The sequence below is a fragment of the Camarhynchus parvulus genome, chromosome 1 (genome assembly GCF_901933205.1).
Source record: "Camarhynchus parvulus chromosome 1, STF_HiC, whole genome shotgun sequence".
NCBI lineage: Eukaryota > Metazoa > Chordata > Aves > Passeriformes > Thraupidae > Camarhynchus > Camarhynchus parvulus.
The window spans coordinates 34524559-34552323 of NC_044571.1; the positions used below are offsets into that span (position 1 = coordinate 34524559).

The 27765-nt window shown below is 38.2% G+C and overlaps 1 protein-coding gene across 1 annotated transcript; it reads right to left on the reverse strand.

Moving 5' to 3' along the window:
- Window positions 1-11350: 11350 nt before the first annotated feature.
- Window positions 11351-24624, reverse strand: CRLF2 (cytokine receptor like factor 2). The gene is made up of 8 exons (XM_030959753.1): window positions 24546-24624; window positions 18656-18767; window positions 17781-17950; window positions 16646-16785; window positions 15718-15880; window positions 13573-13687; window positions 12442-12526; window positions 11351-11623 (listed from the first exon to the last, which is right to left on the reverse strand). The coding sequence occupies exons 1-8, from the start codon at window positions 24619-24621 to the stop codon at window positions 11351-11353; spliced, it is 1134 nt and encodes a 377-aa protein (XP_030815613.1). The 5' UTR covers window positions 24622-24624.
- Window positions 24625-27765: the final 3141 nt, after the last annotated feature.

A 27765-nucleotide genomic window follows, 5' to 3' on the forward strand; every position in this document is an offset into this window, starting at 1 on the left:
GAAACATTTGTGCAATGGCTATAGACATTCAATATACATATTCCTTAGAAGCTTCTGATAACCTTTTGGCTTGTAAGAGGCCATTTTCAAGAAGTATTTAACCTGAGTATGTCAGGTTTCAGTCCCTCCTGTGCAAAAAGCAAGCCACAGTAAGCAGTGAAAGAAGAATTTTTGCAGATTCAGGGAGGAGCTGGCTGCTTAGGCTACACTGTAGTCAGTAGAAAGAAAACAAGAGGTTATTCATCCTGGTGGGTATCTCAGGTGATGTGGACTGCTACCTACAGATAACTGTTGCTTTCCATGGGGATATCACTCAATAATCTCCTCGACTGGATATGAGACAACCAACACTTGGTCAACTCAGCAAGATAGATGTCATGCTTTCATACCAATTTGCTTTTGGAGAGACTGCTGAGGATGTCACACTGTTTATCTAGAACATTGCTCCTGGACATCAAGGTGAAAGTGATACCCAAAGACCCATCTTACTGCAGCTCATGGGCAGTTACTGACATTTTTTATTACATATTAGACAGAGTATTTCCCCCTTGCTGAAAAACTGTGAGGTCTGGTGTGACAGTTGGACAACAGGAATAACATTATGAGCATCTTTGATGATACCAGATACCTATGTGTGTATAATTTAATCAAATGTCTCTGCATTCAGATACTTACATTTAAATACTTGCAGCTTGATGCTCAATGCCACCTGCACTGCTCACCTGGTTTAAAGGAAGAAATTATTTTGTCATTTAATTGTTGATTCTGTGAGGTATGTACCTGCTGAAACACCCAGACATTACTGAAAAAGGATATTACACTAAAAGAAACCTCAGGAAGAATTCATCCCAACTCAGTTTAAATGTATGCTCACATCTGAGTTAATTGCCCTGAGCGTACATTAGTATCAGCAGAAAGAGGAAGGACTTTGGAATATAATTCACGTGTTCTACTATTTATATTTTCTTTGGGATTAAATTAATAGTCCCCTGAAAGTGGTGTTTTTTCTGTACTGACTATGAAGAGAATAGAGGGTGACTAGCTCAGAGGCAATGTCTGTACTAGAGCTGAGGTATCTGGTGGTATGAACCACACTGACTGTGACCACCAGCCAGCCAGCAGCAAAGGGGCGCAGAGGCATCACCAGTCCTGAAAGTGGTGAAGGGAGGCTGTGACAGCTGCCCTCTCTCTGCAACCTCAAGTTATAATATTGGCTTAGCAAAAAAGCTGAGCTTGCTCTACTTGCCCACCCCTAAATGTCCCAGGGAGGAAGCAGTAGGGTCTAATTCAAGTAACAACTGTTACCTTTCGTCACTACTTGTTCTGTCTCACCCTTGATTGTATATGGACTCACCAGTAAGAGTAAGAGAATATTAATGAATCTTTCTGTAGTTTCCCTCAATCAGATTTCTTTTATCTTGTGTTCAGATGACAGCAGTTTCAAATGAACAAGAAAGCTCCTTGCTCATGGTATGGGGTCCTGTAAGACTGTTGCATGTCCATAGGGGTATTTGAACCTCTCCAAAATCCAGTGATAAAGGGAAACAAGAATATAAGAATTATCATGCTGAATCAAACAAAAAAGTTTTGCTATCCCGTTCTACCATTATATAGTTTATAAAAAAGGTGAAGAAAATCTTCAAGTAGACTAATGGGATACTGTTATGGTAGCACTCAGGCTTTAATCTGAACTTAGAGTAGACAGTGGAAATTTGGTTTGTATGCTTTCAATTTCTTAAACTAACCATTCTATTTTCAGACACTATGATGATTTCAGTGAGATCTCTTTACTGGAGACTTTGGAAAACAAAATAAGTACTAGAGTGCCAGAAATAAAAAATGTTCTCCTGGAGTGTGCTATACTCATCTATATTGTATATGGAATAACAATGCAAACATGGTTCTCTTCTTTTAGAAAGTTAGAAGTAAGGCTATACCAAATGATCACATTTTCTCTCATTTGTAAACACCTGAAAGATTATTTTGGCCTTATTTTTTCATTATTTGTCTAGAGAAGACATTGTGATGACTTTTGACATCCTTTCACATGTTATATGGCTTGTATATAGTATTTTGTCAGGTAGAAATGGAAAGATAATACCCTTGTGTACATGTCCCACTGGACAGTAAAAATAAGCAATATTAAAGTTTTTAACCCTGAAGATTTCATTGTACTTGGTGGGACTGTTCCATCATGGAGAATCACCTGTTCTGAATGAAAGTATCTTGAGTGATTTTGCAGGATTTGGTGGAAGAAATACTGACTGCTTCAAAATATTCTCATTATGAAACCAGAGAGAAAATAATATCCTATTTTAAGAATATTTATTGTGCATGTTGGTTATTGAATAGATTTTTAACCAAGTACATACAGAAATCAACTCCTTTATTTTCATCAAACACTGTAACCTGCTGTGTCAGTTTTTCTGACCAGCAAGGTTGTCTTCAGCTCTCTAACACTTTTTATAGGCCTCCTCAGTATGATCTACATGCTTATCTAGCCTATAAGGAGCTTTAGGGCTTCTTGCACTTAAAAGTCAATATGCTGAAGGATTAAACTGAACTTCTATTCAAAATAACATAGGATGTTGTGATCATGGTATTTTTCCAAAATACCCAGAGGCAGCTGACTGTATTGTCAGAGTACTACAAGAACAGAAACACATCTGATCCTAGTAAGATGCATTCTACATTGCTGTGTGGTCCAATAGCTTATCTGTGTCCTAGAGGACTTATTTTTATTAGATTTGCTAAATCATTTTGCCCCTCAGGCTGACTTTGTTTGCAAAATTTCTTTTGTGTCTTCAAAGACTGAGCTGCAAATACAAATGTAAATGCTGACAGAATGTGCGAATGATGTGAGAGCGTTTGTATTTCATCTTCAGCTCATGTTTCTTTTAAGGCCATAAGAGTAAAATCACATCAAGACATCAAAAAGATTTGTTGTCTACTGTTTGAGGGCTAAGTTTACTACAACGTGTACTGTCCTTTCCTCACCTTTTTAGCTTCTTTTTTAGTTCAGTTTTTCCTCTCTGTAGATGTTGCCTATAATTCTGTGCATTCTTTGTGTGGTTTCTCTTAGAACTGTTTTCCCTGACTAAACATGATAAACAGTCATTTATTATTCTTTTATTATAACAATGGGTGTTACCAACCACCACCCTCCACAATGTACTGCTTCTAACACCAGGGCTGATCAAAGCGTGGATGAACCATTGACATAGAAGTGTTGCAAAATAAAATGTCTACCTTCAGACAGTCATCTTAAAAGGCTAGAGAAACAGAGCGATGGGAACATGAAGTTCTACAAAAAGAAATGCAAAGTCCTGTACCTGGGAAGCAGCATAAGCTTGGGGATGACCACTGGAAAGCAGCTTTGCAGGGAAGGCAAGGCTAGTACAGAACAATCTGATCATGAGCTAGCAATGCAACCTTGCAAGGAAAAAAGGCCAGTGATATCCTGGACTGCATTAGAGAGAGCTTTGCCAGCACATAGAAGTAGGTGATCCTTCCCTCTGCTTAACTCTAGGAATAACTGTCTCTTTTTTTTTGTCATGGTTTCAGCTGTAATAGAGTTAATTTTCTCCCTCGCAGCTAGTACAGTGCTGTGGTTTTGATTTAGCATGAGAATAATGTTGAAAATACACCAATGTTTTAGCTGGTTCTAAGTAATGTTTACCTTGTTTACCCTAAGTCAAGGACTTTTAAGTTTCCCATGTTCTGCTAGTGAGCAGGTACAAAGGAAGCTGGAAAGAAGCATGGCCAGGACAGCTGACCAGAACTGGCCAAAGGGATATTCTACACCCTGGAATGCCATGCTTAGTATATGAACTGTGAGGAATTGACTGATAGGGACCAATCACTGTTCTGGTTGGGGCTGGGCATTGCTTAGCAACCCTACTGTGCATCACTTGTCTTTTTTGGGTTTTATTCCTATCTTTCTTTTTGTTGTACTCATTTATTATCATTTATTTATTTATTATTTCTATTATTGTTATTATAATCATAATATCTTAAATCAACTACTCATTTCATCTTATCTCAACCTACAGGTTTTCCCATTTTTTTTTGCATTCTCCCCCTCACTCCACCAGGGGGTGTGGGGTGTAGGTGTTAGTGAATGGCTGCATGGTACTTAGCTGCTCTCTGGGGTTAAACCACAACATTCTCAAACAATATCTGGAATAAAATTTGGACTATAACAGCTAATGGAAGATGTCTATAGTGCACTGGTTATAAATTTTCTGACTCTGTGGTGCAGTTAATGCACTTGAAGTACAAAATCACAGAAAAACATTATATAATCAAGACATCTAGTCATGACTTTCAAAAGTGTGCTTCTAGTAGAATTACTCTTCCTTTTCTTAAAGGAGTAATTTAATTTACAGCAATTTCCCTGTTGCTGTATAATCAACACTGGAATAAAAGGTTACTTAGGTTCTCTGTCTTTCAGTTAGTTTGATTCTTCATCTTCAAAGAAACATGTCAAAATATTTTGCCAGGGTATAAACATCAGCTGGATTTTCTTTCTCCATTCAACAGATATCAGATTCTGCCAACTGCCAATCAGAATATGGGGAAATGATGCCAAATTCCTCCTTGACATACAACTAAGCCCATTAATAGAGAAGCACATTCACGGTGCAAAATTTTTCGCATGGTCTCTTTAGCCAGCTATTCACATCAAACCAAAAGCTGCCATAAAAGGCTGATATATAACATTTGAGATAAAGTTGTTCTATTGAAACCCATCGCTCAATTGTCCAAGCTTTTTCAATGCTATGGCATTTAAATGCTCCCACTTTGTCCTCATTCCCTGGAGTTCACTGCTGAGGACGTTACTCCCACTGAGTGCCATGGCAACAGAAGGAGAACCTCAGCTGGAGTGCTAACATTAAAAACAATTCTGACTTAATTGATTTCAACCCAAGATATAGAATAACTTCACAGTTCTTGTGTAATCAAAATTGAGAGGAAATACAGACTCTTTTCTGACTGCTTCTTCTACCTCTTGTTTTTAATCTATAGCATACCACTTGTGCTACCTGTTTTAGTTTTGTAACCCCTGAGTCTTTTCTGATGTGGAAATTTTCTCCAGTACCTGGGTGTTTGAATCCTTTGTGCTGTTGATTGTGATCTAACACCTCTTATTTCAGCAAAATAGCATGCAAGAGACAGGAGACATTAGCACGCACTGAGATACCATGAGCGATAACTCCAGTATCAGCCATCTGCTAGACCCTTTGTTTACTGCCTTTCTTTGTACTGAAGTTCGAATATTTTGGAATGAATGTGGGGAAAATTGCACAAGTAACTCCCCAACTCAGCTTTAGTTTCTTGATGAACAACATCTGCAGAATATGATAGGAAACAAAAACATCTGTTTTGCTGTATTCTGCTTTTCTATTGATTCGTACACAAACCTGAAGCTGGGCTGTTTGGGGTGTTCTCTCCTTGTTTATTATGTAAAAACCCCAGGCAAACTCAATACACAAAGGTAACACAATCAAAAGTGGAGCAGGTATTAGTAGGCCCACAGTAAGCCTGAATCATCCCCATAACCTCTGGATGAAGAGTCTTTCATATGGAAATGAAAGCTGAGCTACCTAAAGAGAGAAATCCCAAAACACATCCATTTTCCAACTGCAACACCATTGCTAATGGCAAGATTTACTGTAAAGTAGAGATGAACTTTTGTCTGTATTGATTAGTTTCATCTGGTCTGCGATAATTTAATGCATTGGAAATATGCTTGTTTGCCTAGCAGACCAGTATGCCTGGTTCTGTTGTGCTGTACTGTACTTGGATATCAGGGAGATTCTGGGCAATGCCTGTGAAAGCTGGTAAGTGGCTGTGGTTTCCCACTGCCTCTATGAATGCATTTAAGTTGAGATAGATAGAATACTTGAAAATCCATCCTTAAGGAATTTTGGGTGGAAAGCATTATTTATTGTTATTGTTGACCAAGCACAGTTTTAAATTTGCCTCCTTGTACATGCAGAATTGAAATTTTCCCTTCATCTTACCAGGACTTCCCCTCTCCTTCTCCCTCTCCCTGCTTACCCTTATAGCTCAACATTTTAAGAATTCACAGGGTATGTAGAAGTCAGTCCCTCACTGCTCTTTTTAGTAAGAAGGGCCTCTCATACCCATTAAAAACTATGGTGCATTTGTCTATGCTGTTCCCACCCTTTTTTGGAAGCTCAGCTCTTTCGCTGAAGAAGAAAAAATCCCTTTTCCAAACTGGCTGGCTCAGAGGGGTAAGACAGCAAATAACTTGACAGGCCAGGGATGCAGATGCCCATCAAAAAGGGGATTGATGCTTTTCCCATAAACCTCATCACACTAAAAGAATCACTGGACAAAGCAGAGCTGTCTGTGCCACATACAGCAGCAAGGTAATATATGGCCCTCTCCATCTTACAATTAGTGACTTTAACCTCCTCCTCAGCTAAGTGATGTACTAATGGCACTTCCTAACTGTTATAGGGATATCTTATCCTTTAAGGGGGGTAGGCTGAAGTGCTTCCTCTTATTTATAAAATTTCCTAGCAGTGCAGACAGTTAAGGCAGAGAGCTCATTCTCTCTGTAGACCCTGCAAGACCTATTGCCTACAATTTATCAACCCATCTAGCTTTCTTATCAAAAATCTGAAACTGAATAGGCTCTTGCCTTTAGCAGCCTTCCAGGAACACAGTGATAAATGCTACTTTTTAACAGAAGACTTTTGTAGACCAATGTAGAACAGGAAAACATTTATCAAAAAAGGGTGATACTGGGGCATACTGATACAAAGAAAACAGAGAGAAAGAAAAAGTAATAAATAGTCCTGAGACAATGCTTTTTTCTCTTTTATTCAATGCAATTATAATATCAAGTACTTCAAAAATGTGAAGATATTGTTTGGCCCATCTTCTGACAACATTTTTAGCTTGACTAGATATATATAGGGAGATTTTTTTATTATGGTGCATGTTGTTTCTTTTTCACAATTATCTTCTAAGACTAGGAGATCAGAAACCCCAGACAAAGAGCAGGTAAACATGAAACCTATCACTAAACCAGGGGAGTTTGATTTGAAAAATAAACTGTGTAATTTCACTGGGGAAGGGACACAGGGCTCCTTTGTCTGCAACTTATGACAGAGCATTGCCTTCAGAGCTGCAGGGCATGAAGGGAAGATAGTTTCTGCCTCTGCCTCCATCCCTGGCCCTGATGCACCCCAGTAAGGAGGAGAGAGGAGCCCCAGACAGATGTAACTTCTCAAGTTGCAGGTTTGGGGCTCCTCTCCAGCTGGCAATATGGCAAGGTTGGATGCATGCAGGGACCCTTCATGGCTCAGGGTGAGGGTACAGCTGCTATTTCTCACCACCCAGAAAATCTTGTGCCAGCAGTTTCCAGCAGGAAATCAGGCAGGAGCAAGCCATGCAGCAGGCAATAACTCAGCTCTCAAATCATAAGAAATGATTACAAGAAATTTCCAGGAGTGGAGGAGTTATTATTGCATTTCTTCTCTTGTTGCACAATACTGCTGTTTCAGCCACTAGATTAGTCAGTGATAGATCTGTACTCAGATATGCAGTGACAAAAGGTCAATTAGGGTCATATCTTCTTTTCTGACAGAAAATGCTGACTTCTGCCCTTGGTATTTTGACAAATTTAGGCCTGTGTACCTTTTTTTAAAAAAAAAGAAATTATATAATCCAGTCTTTCAAGCATTTAATGAACATGGCCCTCCAGTTTCATCTTTGCAGTTTGCATTGTTTTCACAAAAAGGGAAAAGCAAAATAAGCTATGTTTTGCATGGCTGAGTTTACTAACTGTAAAAATGTAAGCTACAAAAATAAAAAAAGCAAAAATGGTTTTGAAAGCTTTGTTAAACACACTCTAAGAAGATTCTAGGTTTATTGCAAAAGAAGCAGCCATTTTCTGGTCAAAATTGTGCATTTGATAGTTGAGCAAAGGATATTTCCAAGTAAAGTAAGAAAAGCATTATTTCCTCCTATTCTTCCTCTCACTGAAGATCAGACATGAAAAACAAAGCAAACAATAGAGATATTCAATTTATCAATATAAATTGGCCTGGTGCTGCTATAGCTAGCACATAAATTGCGTGAGGAAGAAATATACATTATGTTTGTTCCATTGTTGAGGAAATACTGTTCAATTAGTCTGGACTACCACATGAACCCATTCCCTTCCTTTGGGATATAATGAGGGAACAAGTTAGAGCATCTGAGGGACTCTTGCCTTTGAAGAACATGACAAGTTTTGAATAAATAAGAATGAAGATGTGAATGTTACTGTGTACCCTTCTTATCACTGCGGGGAACTGAACAGGCCTTGTCCTGTCTGGCTGGTTAATTTGCTAATTTGTGGAAATCTGCTCTGAGAGATGGAATGCATGTTTGTGTGACCATCCAGGAAATGGGAGGGGAGAGGAGGAGAGGAGAGAGGAGAGGAGAGGAGAGGAGAGGAGAGGAGAGGAGAGGGAGAGGAGAGGAGAGGAGAGGAGAGGAGAGGAGAGGAGAGGAGGGGAGAGGAGAGGAGAGGAGAGGAGAGGAGAGGAGAGGAGAGGAGAGGAGAGGGAGAGGGAGAGGAGAGGAGAGGAGAGGAGAGGAGAGGAGAGGAGAGGAGAGGAGAGGGAGGGAGAGGAGAGGAGAGGAGAGGAGAGGAGGGAGGGAGAGGAGAGGAGAGGAGAGGAGAGGAGAGGAGAGGAGAGGAGAGGAGAGGAGAGGAGAGGAGAGGAGAGGAGAGGAGAGAGGAGAGGAGAGGAGAGGAGAGGAGAGGAGAGGAGAGGAGAGGAGAGGAGAGGAGAGGAGAGGAGAGGAGAGGAGAGGAGAGGAGAGGAGAGGAGAGGAGAGGAGAGGAGAGGAGAGGAGAGGAGAGGAGAGGAGAGGAGAGGAGAGGAGAGGAGAGTGATGGCAAAATAGTGGAAAATGGCCGATGGCAAGGGGTGATTAGGGAAGCCTCCAATACCCTCTAACAGTGAGCATGGTTAATCTTCTACCGTGTTTGATAGAATCATCATCAGTACCTGGGGCAAGACCTTTCCTGTTCCTCAAATTGTGTGTTTGATCACTCTGTAGACATTCTTGTAGAGTTTCTAATGATTGGAAGGCTTTTGTTTTTTAAGACATGGGGGAAGGGAGCTTGTTTTGAATGCAAATAATTCCCTATATTTTATTTTCTTCATAGGCAACATTTTTTAAATAAATACTTGAGGTATGTGGGTGTTTTATTTGTTTTATTTCTAATATGTTATATACAATGTAAGTGTGGTTGCATACATGCACAAAAACCCCTTTCTATCTATAAAACATAATACAAGATATATCTTGTACTAAAAACTTACATGGTTGTAACATTTCAGGACAGCTGCTGAAGCAGAACAATTCAACACGATGTTCTCCTCTATTGTTCTTGAAGAGTAAAATTTCAGGAAAATGCACTTAAACATTCTGAATCCAGACAGATAAGTAGTTATGCAACAGAGAGTGGTTTAATTGAAGAAGCTAGCTTTGCAGGCAGTCATATGATGTGAGCTGAAGAGGAAGCAACTAAACAATATATTCTGTGCTTTAGTTCTCTCTTCATTCATTGAATTATTACTGGAGCAGGTTCTTGTCTGTTGTAATTCACTGTAACTTCTTTGGTTCTAATGCAAGAATGACAATTTATATCGTACAAAGAGCTGAGCTGAGATAGTTTCTGCTCATCAAATTTTACAGAGCTTGAATTAGCTTAAAAGTCAATGCATTCTTATAGTGTTATTGAAACTTTTCATGGTTACCTTTCACAAAAATTTCCAGAAGTGGACAGTGTACAAAAAACATCCTCCAAACTTGCATACAAGGCAAAATTGTTTTTAGGATTATGGGAAATCCTTTGCTAGCATATTAATCTTGTTAGTGAACAGTCAAATCTATGACAATGTCAAAAAAAGTTTGGGGAATGTGGCTGAACTGTCCTTCCAATTAAGTTTCCCTCTTACTGGTCAGAAAATGTCGGTATTTTTCTTTGAAAAGCAAACTGGAACACCTAGACAAAGATCTTGGCACTTAGTGATCCACATTATTATTTACTGTTCTTCAAAAGATTTGGAATTGAAGTTTTTAAAGCACTGAATTAAAATATTTTACTAATCACATTAATTTTCTGAAATGCACAATTTCCAATTTGCACATTAAATTAGAGTGTTTGCATAATGGAAGTATGTGATTGGCAAGGCTTAGTCAACTGATAAAGCCATTTAATAATTGACTGATATGCAGGTGAATAGCTGCAGCTAATTCAGCATATAATCACACTGTATCATCTTACCTAGATGATAGACACTTTTAACACTTAAATTTTTTTACAAAATTTGCTTTCAAATAGCATGTAGCATAAGTGATATGGTGAAACTCAGAATCGTCAAGATTTTTTTTGTCAAGTCTGATTGCTGAGTATATTGCATTTTAAATTTGAAATTAAACATACTTTAAAAGATGGTATGTTTAGAAAACTTTAAAATATTGTTCTAAACTTATTTTTAAACTTGATAAAAAACCCCACACTCCCCATTTTCTAAAGAAAAACAAGAGACTAGTATGTGTGATAAGAATAAGAAGTCCTAATTTGTGTTCACAGCTGCTGATTGCACTAAACCCCAGTTCGAAGTAAATGAAACTCAGTTAAACATAAATACTGTTCAAAATGAACTCCAGATTTCTAAAATAAAGGCTGTAAGATGATGACTATTCAAAAACTGTAAGATACAGAGGACATGACCTTCTGAGAAAACACTTGAAGCCCTGATGTTCTGGAGGAAGCTGCCTACACAGAAGTATCTGCAGGCTAAAATGTGATTCAGTACTGTACATCCTTGCTCCTCTCTTAGAAATGGGCCTTATTCCTTCTCTATAAAACCTGTAAGTCGTGCCATGAAATGCAAAGTTAGGCAACAAAAATCTCTTTACATGAGACAGCAAAACCTCTTTATTTTCTCTTTTCATTTGGGAAGAACAGTGGTGTTGTTTGCCCTGTTCTACACACTCCATAAGCAGAAGGACTAAATATCAGCTCTGCTGACATATATTATGGGAGAGCTCCTGTGCTCTCCTGTCCATAGAAGGAAAATGGGGCTTAGGGATAAACCCCAATTAGAAGAACAAATCCTGACTCTATAAATTATCAGGAGTTTGTTTCAAACACTTGAGTCTGCCCAAGAGTTGGGAAAGTACAGATCTAAAACCACAGCCCAGTGTCTTTCTTGATGTGAATCTTATCACTATGACCTTTTCTATTCCATCACTCTCCCAAACTCGTCAGGATTTTTATGGAATTTCCTAACACCTTCTGCAGCTTTTATAACATCACATACATGTCATCATTCATTATAATATGGAAACCAGCAATAGGAGCTGTAGTGTTGGGTGCTGGTATCAGGCAGGCAATCTCAGCTGCTTTGCCATCATTATTTTCAGCTGTTCCTGAAAAAGTGAATATTTTTTCCAAAGGCCCCTGTTTGTCACTGTTCTTCCCATCTTCTTGCTGGCTTTCTGCCTCAGTGATGGACTCTGGTTCTTCATATTCCAGCTTGGTTTGCAACACCACGTGGTCATTTTTGTCTAGCCATTCCTAGAAAAATTAAAATGTTAATGCCAGCAGAGATGAGTTATCTGTCAAAAGAAGCCTGGTTGTACAGATACCAATTACCAACTTTCCTTTCATATTGGCATCTTTCCAGGATAAGCTAGGAGAAGATGAAATAGAAGCAATGTAGAGAAGCAGGATATAAAATAACAGGACAGAAGAAAGACAGAATGGCAGGAAAGCAGATAGGACTCCAGAACTGCATACAAACTCCTACTTATTCTTGAGACCACATAAAATACATTTTTGAATTTAATTAGGGCCCCTAGAAAACCTTGGATGTGTAAAATATCTGGTGCTCCCTCTTTGATATACTTATGTGGTTTTGACCCAAGCACGGACCTCTATGGCTGAGAGTGGCTATTCCCTCCTGTGACTGACACCTGCAAAGCTGTGAGTGCCATCACTGCGCCAACACTCACATGCTCAGCACTTCACAAACATAAAGCACAAGATCAGGTGGTACCAAGGTCCCTGACCTATCATGTGCAGGGGAGGGTGCAGACACCACAATGTCATTTCAGTGGATATTGCGCCACTCAACACCCTGAAATTCTTCTCCCGCAGTTTCTCTGTCTCTATAGCAAGTGTCTTTTCACAGTCCCAAAGCAGCATTGCATTGATTTTATGAGCATTTGCTCCGTGGATCCTCTTGGTGAGGCTGCACAAGGGGGAGGGTTTGGGGCTTTTATCTTGGGTCAGAGATTCCTTGTAGTAATGTCTGCACAGAGCAAGAATCAGTAGCTACCTTCAAATTATTCTCAACGTTTTGGAGTTTGCAGCTCAGCTAAGGTGATTTTTACCTGTAAGTTTCCGTTATGATCATTGAAGAGATCAGCTAATGGGTATTTTGGGTCTGGTATAGCAGGCAGGACTGACATCTGAACCCTGCAAAAAGGAAAAAAAACCCAAATAAATGTTTTGTTATAGCACAGTTATTCATATTAAAAAAAATCCTTCAGCACAGTTCTGTACCCACAAATGTATTTTGCATTACAGTACTCTGTTCTTGATTTCTTTTTAATGTGTTCTAAAGTCAAAAAGCAGTTATAACAATCTGATAACTCCGTCAGGCTAAGAGAATTTTTTGATAAATTTTCAACCCAATCCCAGTCTATCAAAATCCAGACTTTACACAAACTTCCAGTTATTCAGCATGTGTCATTCTGCTCGATGCAGTAGTCAGAGCTTGCATTCTCTGGTTACCTTCCCCTAGACAGGGAAGATGGTGTAGCAACCAGCTGTATTGGCTGAGTTAGTGAACACAAACATAAATGTGAACCATAGAAGTGCAGGAGAAAAAACTCAATTTATGAACTGAAAGGGTAATTAGAGTCACAAATGTGTTCCTCTCTGAAAATATGTCAATTTTGGTGGTTTTTTCCCACCAAAAAAGCCAAAATCTGGGGCCTTTGTGGGTTTGGTAGTCGTTTGGTAGTTGTTTGAGATTTTTTTTTTAATTGTAAATTCTAAACATGAACAGCATTATTCAACAACCAATCTAAATATTGATATAGTCTTATTAAAGTTAAATGCACTCAAACTTACTTTATCCTACTGCAAACAGATATTTTGATTGATTGATGAAGGCTGAACAAAAGAATGTCCTTTCAGAAGAAGTAGCTAGAAAAATTGGCTTCTCACAATTTAGCTAAATTCCCTTAAAAGAGAAGAAATTAAGTGGAAGAGGCAGAATTTTGTCCTGAAACATTGTCTTTTACCAGAATTGTTCCAGTTTTGCAAATTAAAGGCCTGGGTGTTTGGAAGGCCAGGATGTATTATTCCTCAAACAGTGATTAAGCTACTGACTTCTACATCTTCACCATGAATTCATTTGCCTGACAAGAATTTTCATCACAAGAGGCTTCATCCAGACTGACAGCTCTATTTTCATGACATGGCTATTTAGTAGTAACCAATAAAACTATATTTACCTCTGCCACTTACACAGAAGAATCAGGAGGATAAGCATCATTAAGAGTACTGCCAGCGAACAACTTAAAATAATTACTGTCCTTGACTGAGGAGTTGTATCATCATCACATGAATCTAAGAATAATCACAAAAAGAGTATGTAAAAAAAAAAATTTGCTTTAACTGTAAATGTTTCGAATCATGTTAAAATGTTGACTTTTCTTAAAAAAAAAAACAAACAGAAGTTTTTAAGGACAAATAAGACAAGTTTAATTGTTCAATTGAGACTGAAAAGAAAATCTCTGCTTCCCCAAACATTGCAACAAAATTAAATTGTGCTTTTTATTTATCTAAATTGACCTGATACAGGACAACAGAGGGTCTTATAGGCAGTGTAGATGCATTATGAATGAATCAAGTATTTCTACTCACCTTCATCACATTGCATTAACAGTGATAAAGCAACTTTGTGCTAAGATCTGTATTACATAAACCTACTTACAATCATTAAAGCTGCAAATGCAAGTTTTCATGTAGCCCAAATGTCTTATCTCCCAACAAAAAACATATAAATAATCCCAGCAAACAAAGAGCCAGCAAATCACAGGAGTTGATACCCAGAAAGTTACTAGAGGCAGGCTAACACCTAACATTCAAGTATATAAAACTAATTAATTTGTGCATTTTCCTGCATTCTCAGTGTTCTTCCTGCAGCTTTTGTAATGCCACCTGAAACCTCTGCCTCCTACTACTGGCCTTCTGGTCTCCACAGAAATGCCAAAACCCTGGATGATTATTCATACAGAAGCAACTCTCCAGCCTGTTCCACCTCCTTGCTCTGTTTAGCTGCCAGGAAACCACAAGTAAAATTGTGACCCCCCTCTGCTAAGTGAGTTTATGAAATTTCAGAGTTGATGAAATTTCTTGAAGCTTCACAGCTTCATCTGATTATAGATTTGGAGTCAATAACTCATTAAAGTCCTGAAGAAAACTGCTTGCCCCAGTGAAGGAGCTGTGTCAATGTCACTTCTGATCCAAGGGCACACAGAATCTCTTAACCACTTAGACTGTCTCCTCTGTGATGTCCTTCCTTGCTGGTACCTGCTGACAGCCTCTGGTCAAATGGTTCAGGTAAAGCTGATAGGTTGTCTGCTCTCAGAGGTGCAGAGGAAGACATTTTCCTTATTTCCTAAGGTCATTTGCCAGCCACACCTGAGGACATGCTTGCAGGCTCACAGTTTGCATAATGGAAGAGACTTCTCTGTAGGTCAGCTCTGTGGCCATGAGTGTACAGGTTATTATTTCATCCCAGCTAGGCTGTTTTCAAGTGAGCTAATAGTTCATTGCATTTTAGAGAAATCAGATCTTTTTACTCTGAACAATTGAGGGCTTCATAATTCTGGTAAAGTCTAACGAGTGGCAGTTTGTGCTTAGGTAACATAAATGTGTTTGTATGGTGTACAGTCTTTTTTTTTTCCTATAGAAAATCTGGGATTTGTCTTTGATAAGCAGTAGGAATACTGTTTCCATTGACAATCTAATTAATGTCAGTCACCCTCAGTTAAATGCCAACTGTCTGGTAGGAAAGCAGTGATGATATTGGCTTTGCTTCCCTTCAATCTCTTTTTTCCCCATCCTCATTTCGATCAATCCAGCACCCTTGAGCATCAGACTTCTGTGACCTATGGTCCTGTAGTTCAACTGCATGTACTTGCAAAACAAACTGCCTTCAAAAACTGGACATAAGAGATTTTCTTAGAGTTCATATTTGATGTCCAAATATCATATACCCCCTTCAACACACACACGCACTGAGCCCTCATGCATTACATCACTGTCACTGGGGATCCTCGATGCTATTGTAACACAAATAATAATACTCTTAACTTTACTGATTATGACATTAATTGGTAGCTTCAGGGGCCATCAGGAGCAAAGTGGATAGAGTTAAATTAAACAGGCGCAATTAAACATTCACATGAACTTTCTTTGATAGCACAGGATGGAGAACAATAGTGCAACATGCATTTGCTGCATGTCCTCAGCTTCTTTTGCAGTCTCCCTTTCTTCTTTTGCACTTAGACTATATATATATATATAAATATATACATATATATATATATATATATATATATATATATATATATATATATATTAGGTGTTACCTAATAACATGCCATTCATCCAAAATGTTTCAGCTGCCCAGTCGCTGCTGTATTTAACCACGTTGCAGTGTGGTACCAGCCTCTTCAGTCGGACCCGGAAAGAGTAGCACTTCCTGGGATCGAAGCCTTGCTCTCCAATACTGCAGCACTTGGAAGTTCTGGACTGTGGAAGAAGGTTTATCATTGTCAATTCTGGTTTTCAAGACAGTGCTTCAAAATGCTGTACTCAGTCATGATCACAACTAGGACAAGGAATAAGCCAATGCAAAACCTCAGAAACAAATGTTACCTTTCTCTGAGTTTTGAGGAATTCTGTTTCTTGATTGACTTTTGACTATCCATATCCATTCCTTGTTGTGGGGTATTGAATTGAAGGTCCTAACAATCATTGCATAGTGCACTATGTTACAGTTGCATATTTACAATACACAAAGACACTCCAATGCACAAAATATTTACAAGTTATATTTGAGAATGGAAAGGTTTGTTAGTGAAATAATGTTTGGAAATACTTAAGAGCTGATTTTAGGATAAATAAGAATCCTGTGTAATTTCTTTTCTTTTTCTACTATTTCATTAGTTTTTCTTTTTTTCTCTCTCTTCTTTTCCTTAATCTGTTTTCTGCTTCTATCTTTCCAAACTCCTCTATTCTAAATGTATGCATTTTCCTTAGATTGCTCTCAGCTCTTAGGGTGGGAACTGCCTTTAAATTTATAAATTGTTTCTGGCATGGCAGAAACCCAGGGTTCTAAAAATCTAGATGTTTTCTGCTAGCAGATATATTTGAAAATATAGGATGGGAGAAAATTTGGAAACAAACGTATTTTATATTCTATGGATATTCTACTTCCAACTCCTTCTAGTGTTGAATAAAAATGTGATGTCTACTGCTTTCAATGTTGATTAAAATATGTGACATACAACTCACTTGCCACTCTTTGTCAAACTTGCTTTTGTACTGAAGCTCAAATCTCAAGCACCATGCATTTCTCTCAGGTTTATTACAGCTTACAGTAACAGTGTCCTCTTTCCAGAAGAAGGTCACATTTTCTGGTGGACTGGGCTTTACTGAGAAGAAGAGAAACAGATTTTGCTATAGCATCCTAAAATGAACTCTTGCCTTCTTGTATTATAAAAGCTCTGTCTTCCTAATTTAAAGGCTTCAGTCTGATCCTTGATATTTGTCCTTTGTTACCTAACCTTTTTGAAATTAATTTTGTTATCAGTGGGTGTTTAATAGCAAAAATTTGAGGATTAGGCTGCAGTTTTCCATAATTAAACAGATATTGGTAAAATTAAGATATATAAAAGCATTCTCAAAGTTTGATGCCTTGACAGACTTGTGTTTAGTCCCTTTTGCTAAAACATTATTAACAAGTTTGGAATATATATTTATTTTCAGATAATTCTCCATTGTATATATTCTGTGTGATTTCTATTAGGAAAAAAAATTGCTCCACTTTGATGTAGGTATGCAAAATTCCAGAAGTTTTTGATAAATTAATCTCACACTAGATGGTAAATATGTATTTGGGGACAGTAAAGATTCAATAAAAACAGGAACATATCTCTACTAGTAGTAGGATGTCCCTTTTACTCTGCCAGACTGTACCATAGCCACTCAGCTAATTTCTATTGACATCAATGATGGTTTTGTGACAGCATCTTTGACAAGAAGCAGTTTGCTGCCTGACATAGTATGAAAAATGGCAAAAGAATGAAGGTTGAAAGTATGAGAAATATCACACAGTCAGCACTAAGACAAAAAACTACCCATTTTCTTGCTCAGCGGGCCTGCACTAGACAAAGAACACCCAAATACATATATTTAGTATTTTCCTTTGGATTTTGAAATTGTATTTTGGGACAAGTCTGACTCTCACTTAAGTGCAGCTGCACACAAGCCTACGTAACTACAGCAAGGATCAAAAATCAGCATGAAGTAACTGTACTTTTGTTTTGATATTCACAATAATAACATTTTATATGCCATATAAGAGATTTCTTCTCAAACTCAGAGAACTGGAAAATCTGCCAAAGTAGTCATGATTTTCCATACTTACTGTAAAAATCAGCTTTTAGATTTTTAGTAAAAACATTACTTCCGTTGCTGTTCCTGATAGAAATGGTAAGGGTAGGTCCTTCGGTCTTAAAAAGACAGCCAGAATTATAATCTTGATCCAATAAATAGGTGGTACATGGCTTCCAAACTTTCTTCTTGCCTTCACCAAATCTGTAAATGAAATAATATTGGTAAATGGAAAACTTAAAAATTAGCACAAGTTAATTAAATTTTTTTATGCTTTTTTTTTTTTTCAAATGCTATACAGAGGAAAGTCTGAGCATGGTTTTTATTGAAGTGACAAATTTCATAGTGGTGTGAGGGAATTCATCACCTAAACTTCACCTAATTTCCAGCCCTGGGTTTGGATGCAGTCTGAAATAACCAAGTTTTGTTCATGCTGTTGTTTCCTAATAAGGGAATGACTTGCTCAAACAGATGCTCTCATGATCCTGTTTTCAAGACTGTACTATGAAAAGTTCTTCCACATATACAACCCAGAAAGAAAAAATAAGCACTATGACTGTCTTGAACAAAAATATTACACTTCTGTTAGTCATTAATGATCTCAGTTAATAAGGAAAATATATACACATATGTGGAAAAACCATTTTTGATGGTGTAATTAGCATCAGCAATGCACTGAACAGGGACAATGACAGAAGAGAGACAAATCTTTCATATCATGCCTGATTACTCACCAGGTTTATTGATTTGTACACTTCTGTATGTTGTGAATATAAACAGGTTTCATGCTGGATATTAAGAAATGTTAAAAGAATTTCTAGTTCACAGAAGACTCAAATGGACTTGGATATTTCATTGTGCCTAAGTAAATCCTTTAACAAGAGAGGGATAGGCACTGACAATACTCACGTGTAAAAAAATGACACATTCTCATTGGGAAAAAGCTCTCTTGTTGCCCATGTGATCTGCATCTTCTCATTATTGAAGTTGATTATTGTGGTGTTGATGGCATCTTCCCCACCTGCTCAGGACATTTATGGAGAATATGAGTTCAGGAGTGAGTATGAAAAGCGTCCCTTGACGTTAGTAGGGTGTCGGTGTCTCTGGGTCTGGATTGAAGGCACTTGAGACGGTAGTTCATGTTTGGACTCAGGTGTTTATTATTTCTTATCAGTAAAACAATCTCACAAACATGAGTTCAGCAGCAAGACACAAAATGGCTCACAATCTCTTGTTACAAGGTCTTTTAAGACTAAACTATCCAATTAAGAACTGACACCTAGATTATTTTCCCTTTTAATCGGATAACTGATCCCAAAGAGCCCCCAGTGGGGTCTTTTCTGCCCAATTACAAAACGCCACCCAAACCCATGAAGAAGAAGGAAGAAGAAGCATGAAGAAGAAACCCAGGACGACACCCTGTGCCCTCTATCTTGCTTCCATCCACAACATACTAAAAATCCCAAAACCTAAATTTCTCACCAAGTGATACACCTACACTATTCTCTATAATCTATTTCACACTTTTGTGGATTCTAGTCTATGTTGAAGTCTAGGAAACTTTCTCCATGAATGAGGGTCAAAGACAGTGCTCCCCTGGGGGTCAGGGCACCCCAGAGCAGACAGAGAAATATTCCTGGTGCCCTGCGTTTCCACAGTAGGAAATCAGTATTTCTAAGATATGTATGCAGTAGGCTCAGATGATCATAACACAAGAAGACAAAAGAATATCCAAAATACAAAGAAATAGAGTAAAACAACTTAGAGAGGTTGAAATCAGAATTTCAAAATAATGAAATGAAGGCATGCACAGCAACATGAGAGAGAGACTTGGCCACATGGTCCTGGGACGAAAAAGGGTAAACTGGGCCACGTTCCTGCACTGCATGAGATGTACACCTTGAGGACAACTTTCCCCAAAATACCTGCTGAAGAAATCTGGGAACTAACACTGTAGGGAACATCTGTGGAAACTGTCAGATGTTTGTTTTGTACTGTTTTCTCAAACAGAAAATCTTGTTTACATGCTGAGGCAAAACCAGAACTGAAAAACCTTAAAAGGCGTAATAAAGTGGAGTTTATCTAGCCGCTTCTACTTCTGTTGCAGCAAAGTACCTACAACACAGCAGCTCATTTTATGTAAGACTTCCAAGTTCTTCATAGATCCCTTGTGTAGCTCTAAGAGATGATCTTGTCTTTTACTAAAGCCTCTAAGAAATATGCAGGCAAAGTGCCTAACAGTCGATTCTTGGTCTATGATTGTACTAATACATTTTAATTTTTATGACTACTTTAGCATGGTTGTGCTGTGCAGTATGTAATGTAACTGAAATCCTTTAATTTTTGGACTTAGATTTTCTATAAAACTAGTTTAATGTATATTTAATGTGTATTAGGTGTATGTTCTCCCTCCCTAAGTAAAATTGACACAATGAAAAAGCCTATACATGTTAGAATGGAGAATATTGTAATGTCCTGAGATAATTTTTATGACTATATAATGAATCCTTTCCATTCCCCTTAGAAGTTACAGAATATATACTTTCTACTTTTAGATAATTAATCTGATTGCCTGTATTTTCACTTTGAGAAAGAGCTGCTAATGATCATGCTTCAATTATGAAAATAAGAACAGGAAGAGTACTTGCTTTCTTAATTATATATTTTCAAGGGTAATTAATTTCAAAATTAATTTCTGATGCTGTTTCTATGTGTACAATATTTGGACGGAACGACAGAAAGCAAAATGTTCTTTGTAGTGAATATTTTTGAATCTTCCACTAGACCAGGCTGCTCAGAGCCCCATCTAACCTGGCCTTGAACAATTCCAGTGATGGGGCACTCACAGCTTCTCTGTGCAACTTGTTCCAGTGACTCACAACCCTCAGAGTAAAGAACATTTTTCTAACATCTAACCTAAATCCAGTCTCTTTCATTTTATGGCCAGCACTCCTTGTCCTGTCACTACACGCCCCATATAGAAAGTGGCTTTCCATCACAATTGATCTGAGGTGTTCAGTCAATTTGGTCACAAGGGCTGTGCATGTAGAGAAAAAAAGGAGGAAGAGGGAAAAAGGAGTTCATAACATAAATACAGAACAGTGTAACAGAGGAAAGGAGAGGAAAAGTTTGTTTTAAATATCTCAAAAAGGAAAAAACTACAATGCTATGAGTTTTTCCCTCCAAGTTCAGATTTCTTAAACAATATTATAATGCTTATTCTTTCTAAATTATTTTTATCTTACTGGGCTGTATAAATAACTTCTTTTTTTCCTCTTCTTTTTTTTTTTTTTTGCAAATTATATTTCTGGGGAAATTGTTAGAATTAAGAGGGATAGCACTGGTTAACTAATTGTGAGAGAGATCACACAGAAATTGCTTATCCAAATTTTTTTACACATCTGACAATTAATGTGGTGACAAAATTTAGACTGATTTTGCCTCTCAAATAGGTGATCTATGCTTGGGAATCTCCTTGAACCTGTGACTATACATCTACAACCTACCAGCAGAGAAGTAAAGATCTGGTGAAGTTGTAAGCCACCCTTCCATCTCTGTGCAGGTCAATTGTCGAAACCCTTTTTCAGGGTGCCACATTTTCCCTCAATACCAATGTCAAAAGGACACCAACATTCAAGCCCTGAATCCCATAGCATTCTTTCAAGAGGGAGTTTGATCTCTTCATACTCTCAATGGGTTATTTGAGGTATGGCTAGATCTAGAGATGGATACTAGTAAGGAAACCAGAGGAATCCCATGGCATTTCCACACAATCAAAGTGGACACTGACTAGCCTGTTGGAAGGCAAAAAAAAGACACCAATTAATTCTGAACCTTAAACAACACTCTTTATTCTCTATTTTTTCAAATGTATTATAACTCTGCACTACTTATTAGAGACTGCAATTCAGAGGTGAAGACTAAATCTTGGGTTTGGTGATGAACATTTTTTGGATGGCAAAAAATATCAGTTTGACTCCAGTCCTGAAGTGATTTATTCATGGACCTAACTCTGAGTAGTTGACTTTAGCAGGATTGGTCAGATTGTATCAACTTAACAACATAAATAAATATATCTAAAGCAGAACCTTTTTCTACAAAATATCCCTACATATTATGAATTTAAATGCTGGGATTATTAAAATCAAAGTATAAACTCCAACAACTACAGTTATTTGTGTACTAAAAGGGAAGGCAATACATCATCAAATTCTTTAACAAGAAATAGAAAGTTAATTGAAATGGAATAGAAATTATAGTAAACCATCTGGTGATATATGTGTATTCTTTCCTGTGCTCCAATTAAAAAAAAAAATCATAAGAAATCAGTTTCAACATAATTAAGTAAGTATGTAGGACAGAATCTTACCAATCTTTTATCATTAAAGACTTTGTTTTCAGAGCTCTAGTTGGAGAAATTTTCTTCTGTGCTTCCTAATTTCATGAGTTGTGAAGCCTTTTTGAATGTAGTATGAGATGTATTTTTTGTAAATGTACGGTAGGTATTTGCATGTATCTTTTGAAATTATGACATGTATATTTTGCATAATTTAAATTTCAAAATGAAGGCATGCATAACCTAAGTGAGTTTCTCTAAAGTTTAGCGTAAATTGGCATCAAGCCCTCTGAGGATATATACAGTTTATCTGAAATATATTTTTTCTTTTTGATGATATTTCCCTTGCCATTAACCAAAAAGGTGTTTGGTTTAAAGCAAGTGTACACCTATACTCCTGCAGGCAGAATCATTTGTATCTTCTCTTAGTGGAAAGACAAAGAGGATAGAGGAGACAATTTCTGTCCCTTCATTTATGAAGGAAATTTTTTAATTCAGCTGTGACATCATAGATCATTCTCAGCTGATATGTCAGCTCTCCCACAGTAATTGCAAATATTTAAAGCCTTCTTCTAATTGTGATCCTGGAGGCATACAATACACCAAAGCAACACATTCATAGTTATTCTTCCTATTATAATAATGGATAGATGAAAAGGTCAAAAATGTTATGAACAGGCTAAAAGGGGTGGCACAACTTTCTGTCTGAGGATGACCTGCTGGTCTACCTAGGTATGCAGCATGCTGCAGTGCTGGAGGATACATACCAGTGCCCTGGAGCAAGAGCTTCAGAGAAATTACCCAAGCCTACACCTTCCATAAAACCAGACAGGGACTGGTAAGGGGCCACACAAGACTTGAACATCACAGGCCCTGCTGGCCACCTAATTCTTCTGAGGACAGAGAAGCATGGAAAATACCACTGTGGTGTGTGGAGAAAGTAGTTCTACAGGGGGAAAAAAACCCAACATTTCCCTGAGCAAAAAATTATGCAAATACAACAATGAGAAATAATATGAGCAAGTACATTCCACCTCCTTTCTATTTTTCAAAGTTTATTACTGAGAAAAGATACTACTGAAAGGGAACATGTAAAAAGGCTAAATGTCATGGAACAAATTTTAAAAAAGAAAGGGAGAGGCAGAATATCAATCTTCAAAGATAACAGAATGAAACACGCATGTACTGGAACAGTTGCAACCTCATTGATGCATAACAAAGAGGAAAAACCACTTTTGATTTCCTTAGACTGATGAAACCTGATAAGTAACCATATGTTGAACTTCCACATGTTGCAGTACACTGTACAGAAACTACTGGAGAACAAGACCCAGATCTGAACCTATAGTCTTTATTTACCCTTCATGTTGATGAAGGACTGTTCTATTTTTTTAGTAGGAAGAAATCTAGGCAAAAGTGCCATTTGTGCACAAGGCTGTTGAATTGAGCACATAGGACAGAGAATGAGTAGCAAAAATCTTTTCAAGAAGAGGAAACAAGCCAGCAAGTGAAAGTTTTTTATAGATATATTGAGATGAGGTATAATTCTTATAGCATAATTCTTAGACTCCACCAAATTGAGTGCTTTGGTGTTTTCTCAGAAGATTGCTGACCATTGCCAGGCATCACAACACTGCATAAATTAGGCACCACAGCTCTAATTTTCACAAAGGCATGCCATCAGCCCTGCATGGCTATAGGTGATTGCCATCTCAGGGCAGAGAAGTCACCTTCCCTCGCAGGACAGCCAGTGACACACAGGGACAATTAACCCCAAGGAATCAGGTGGTACAGCATTGCCAAAAATGGTATTTATTTACCATATGTATGCCAGAACAGAGAGGTAACTTACAGGTTGATAGCATCAGATCATAACTTTAAAGAATTTCTTTTTCCTTATAAAATGAATGACAGGGAATGTGTGGGAAATTAACTCGAGTGAAGATTAGATTTTTGATGTAAGTGTTGAGCTTTATGCTTGATTTCTGTAGTAATGCATGTATCTTTGACAAGCTATAAGTAATGGCATTGCAGACAAATACCTAAGACAGAGATGTTCTTCAGTAGCCAAACAACTGGTCTTTAATAATTTTGCTGTGTAATAGTATTTTTATCTTGATGCTTTCTCAGGAACAAAGTATTGCTGATCTTTTCCCATAAGTTCATTCTTTTAGAGTACTAAGTGCAGAAGTCTTACCTTGAATCTGTTTCATCCTTCTTTGTTCATTGAAGGGTAGTCTTTTTTGGCTGCAATCTACTCTGTTAGAAAACTTTCATAGAAATCTGTTATATTTTGTTTTTTAGAAGACCACTTTCATTTCTGATGGATATTGATTTTTGTTTGGTTTAATCTTCTAATCAAAAAAAGCACTGAATATTGTAACACATGAGGTAAAATATACACAGAAATATTGCTAGCTGATATATCAATTTCTAAATAAATATGTGGGGATTTGAACTTACCAGATGATTGTGACAGAGAAGCCACCATGTTGCCTAGTATGAAGATCATTGAATATGCTTGAAAGATGAGTCTCATGGTTGGAATGACTGTGAAGAGATGAGTAATCATAATCTCTGGATTTTCTATTTGATCACTTTATACCAGATGCTGGAGGGAAGTGGAGGAAATGACAACAGGAAATAAAAAATGGCTTATCTATAGCTACAAACAAATCAGAAGTGCAGGACCTCTTCATACAATGAAAAAAAAATACAATCAGAATATGAGTATCTCCTTTCCCAGATTTATCTTCTCACAGCTGTATCAATCAGAGGAGACCATAGCCCTGATGCAAACCAGGACGAGGCAGCTGTGCAGAGGTGTGACCACATAGTATCACAGAATCAATCACAGAGGCACAGAACAGGCAAGGTTGGAAGGGACTGCAGTGGGTCCATCTGGTCCAATCTCCCTGCTCAGGCAGGCTCATTCCACAGGCCAAGGACTGTGTTCAGGTATTTCTTGAATATCTTTAGTGAGAGAGGTTCAACACCCTCTCTGGACCACCTGTTCCAGTGTGCAGTCACATGCACAGTAAAGTTCTTCCTCATATTCAGGTGGAAATTTCTGTGCATCAGTTTCTGCCCATTGCCTCTTGTCCTATTGCTTGTCACCCCAAGAAGAGCCTGGTCCCATCTTGGCACAATCCCTTCAGAAACTGAGAGACATTGATGAGGCATCAGGAAATGTACAGTAACCTTCTTCTCACACAGGGGCTCTCTTGAGCAGATGATCAAGTCAGTCACGGTGCATGTGAGGTGCCCTGGGCACACACACCATGCTGCTTGAGACCCCTGAACTACATTTTGCTGCAAATTTCTCAAGAGTAGGAGCTTGTCTGCCATGCCTGGCATGGATGTCTGGGAATACACCCAGAAGCACTTCCATGATTTTTTTTTTTTGGGTTGTTTTCATTCCTTTTAGATCCCTACCTAAAATGTTCACAATCCCAACAGAACTGTTTGTCCAATGAGACCTTTTTCAGCTTAGTCACATCATCAAAGTCTGCATGTCCTAAAAATACCCATTCAAATCTCAGTAATTCTTGGAAACCCCAGCACAACTCTCTGATATACATACAGTATTATGTTAACTGTCTGGTCCCTGCTTTGACCAAGTTCCTCCAGGGAGACATTAATTCCTGGAACTAAAGTAACAAGCAACACAAACGTCAAATACTAAACTAGGTCATAGGTGACAGTTAATGGAAAGCTAGTATCACTCATGGTTTCCACAGTCAGCATTGCAAAAGTCAGTGAGATAAACAAAGGCAAAGGTCCAAAATCCTCTAGTTCCTCAGGACATGGTGACCCCTACATGTCCCCTTTTGGGTTAAAACCACATTTTTCTTCCAAAAAATGAGTCTTATCTGTCCTTAGAGAACATGTGAGTGTGATGGAGACAAATTTGTCCCTTTCTGCTTTTCACACAGGTAAAATACACTGGGCTTCAGAGCTCCTAAGATAGTTCATTGTTAGGAGGGAAGGGATAGAGGAAGACAACAAACAAAGGAAAGATATCTAAAACACCTCTTGGATTATAATTATTTTGATTTTGAGACATTACATCTAAAACAAGGTCTAATTCTCACGCAGCAACACCACATTTTCACTCATCTTTTCCTTACACTATGTATGTTGGTACCACAAGTAATTATGCCTCCCACCAGTCTTCTTTTTCGTATACTGAGGTCAAACAAAAATGAGCCAAAAATCTCTCTTTTTACTACTTTGGAACCCAAACCTAGGGATGAGGTCCTGCAGAATGAAAATGACATCTAGGTCAAACAAGCTGCTTGCATTAAGCTGATGCACTGTTGACGTATTTTTGCTACTGCTGAGAGAAATATCAGATTTGGCACTGAGGGATGTAGGGCTTTGGCACCTCCCACCTCCCTCCCATGCTGGCAGATAGTGGCCCAGCCACCTACCTTAGGTTCTGTTTACTGGAAACCAGCTCTGATTACCTGATTTGATTTTTTTCATGATCCTAGTCCGTGAACTGAATAGCTGTGACTGATACCATAAGATGTGTTCCCCTGGAGGACTTTTTCTGCCTGCCTGCAGGAGTGTGCTTGATTAACTTGCCCGTGTCCTCTGGGTCACTGCTCTCAAGAGGACAAGGACAGAGAGTTCTCACAACGTGGCCCCTCTTCAGGGCTCACACACAGAGCAGTTGGATTGTTTGGACTGAGAAAACAAGATTCATCCTGCAATTTCATGCAGGAATAGGGAAAGCAAATGGTGAAGGTGAGATGAAAAGTAGCAGCCAGGGCTTCTGATGCTGACTGCTGGAAGAGAAAGTTCTTATCAAGACACACAGAGGATGAGAACAATGCAAGTAATGCAAGCAAATTAAAAAAAGCCCTTTTGACTTCATATTTCATTTTGGATCAAACTGCACAAACAGAACTTGGCCCTCTGCCAGCTCATCTACCCACAACAGCAGCTCTTGGGTGGCTGCACTTGCCAGCTGCAACTTCCAGCACCCTTGCTAACTTTCATCAGTTTCCTTCCTCTCTTCTTATTCCCCTTTCTATAGTTTCATTGGTGGTGTTAAATGAGTCTTGGATCACCACGTAGTTCAGCAAAGAACATTGTCCCAGTTTAGTTTTTTCTTCACTTAGAGCCAAAGCAATCAATAGTCTGTGAGTAATTTTCATTTATTTTTACTTACCTATTCATGGCCTTGCTCACAGCCCCCAGGTAAAGCCCTGAAAAACAGCAAGATTATCTCTTTCTGCAGAAATTACCCCTTTTCATTTTTAGCATTAGCAGGATGTGATTTCAGTGTGCTTTGAGTAAATGGGATAAAGGGAACAATGAAGCATTTATAAGAAATAGTGGGTCCCATCACTCCATGACAAATCAGTTTAGGCAACTTGAGACAGTGCAGCCCATTGTTGTGACAGGAGAACCTGATTCCCTGTCTTAATATGTGTAAAGTGCATGTGTAAAGATCTCTACTGCACACTTTGGACTCATCCTCTACCCCTGGGAAAAGCCATGGGGAGCAATCTTCAAGTGTTCCTGGAATTTTAAAAATTCACACTCTTATACAATCACTTTAAAAAGTGCCACTTAGCGGTCTGTCCCTGTATCATCATGGCTTGGCCTTTCCTGGCTTTTTTATGAATGACAGGAAAGAAGTGAGAGGAAAAAAACCAAGAGAAGGTGGCAG

Excerpts from the sequence above, each read along its gene's own strand:
- CRLF2 (XM_030959753.1), bottom strand. The coding sequence starts at position 24,621 with ATGAGACTCATCTTTCAAGCATATTCAATGATCTTCATACTAGGCAAC. Across the intron at positions 18,768-24,545 it reads TTCTCTGTCACAATCATCTG|GTGGGGAAGATGCCATCAAC; the intron begins GTAAGTTCAAAT and ends TGTCCTGAGCAG. Across the intron at positions 17,951-18,655 it reads AATGTGTCATTTTTTTACAC|ATTTGGTGAAGGCAAGAAGA; the intron begins GTGAGTATTGTC and ends TTTCATTTACAG.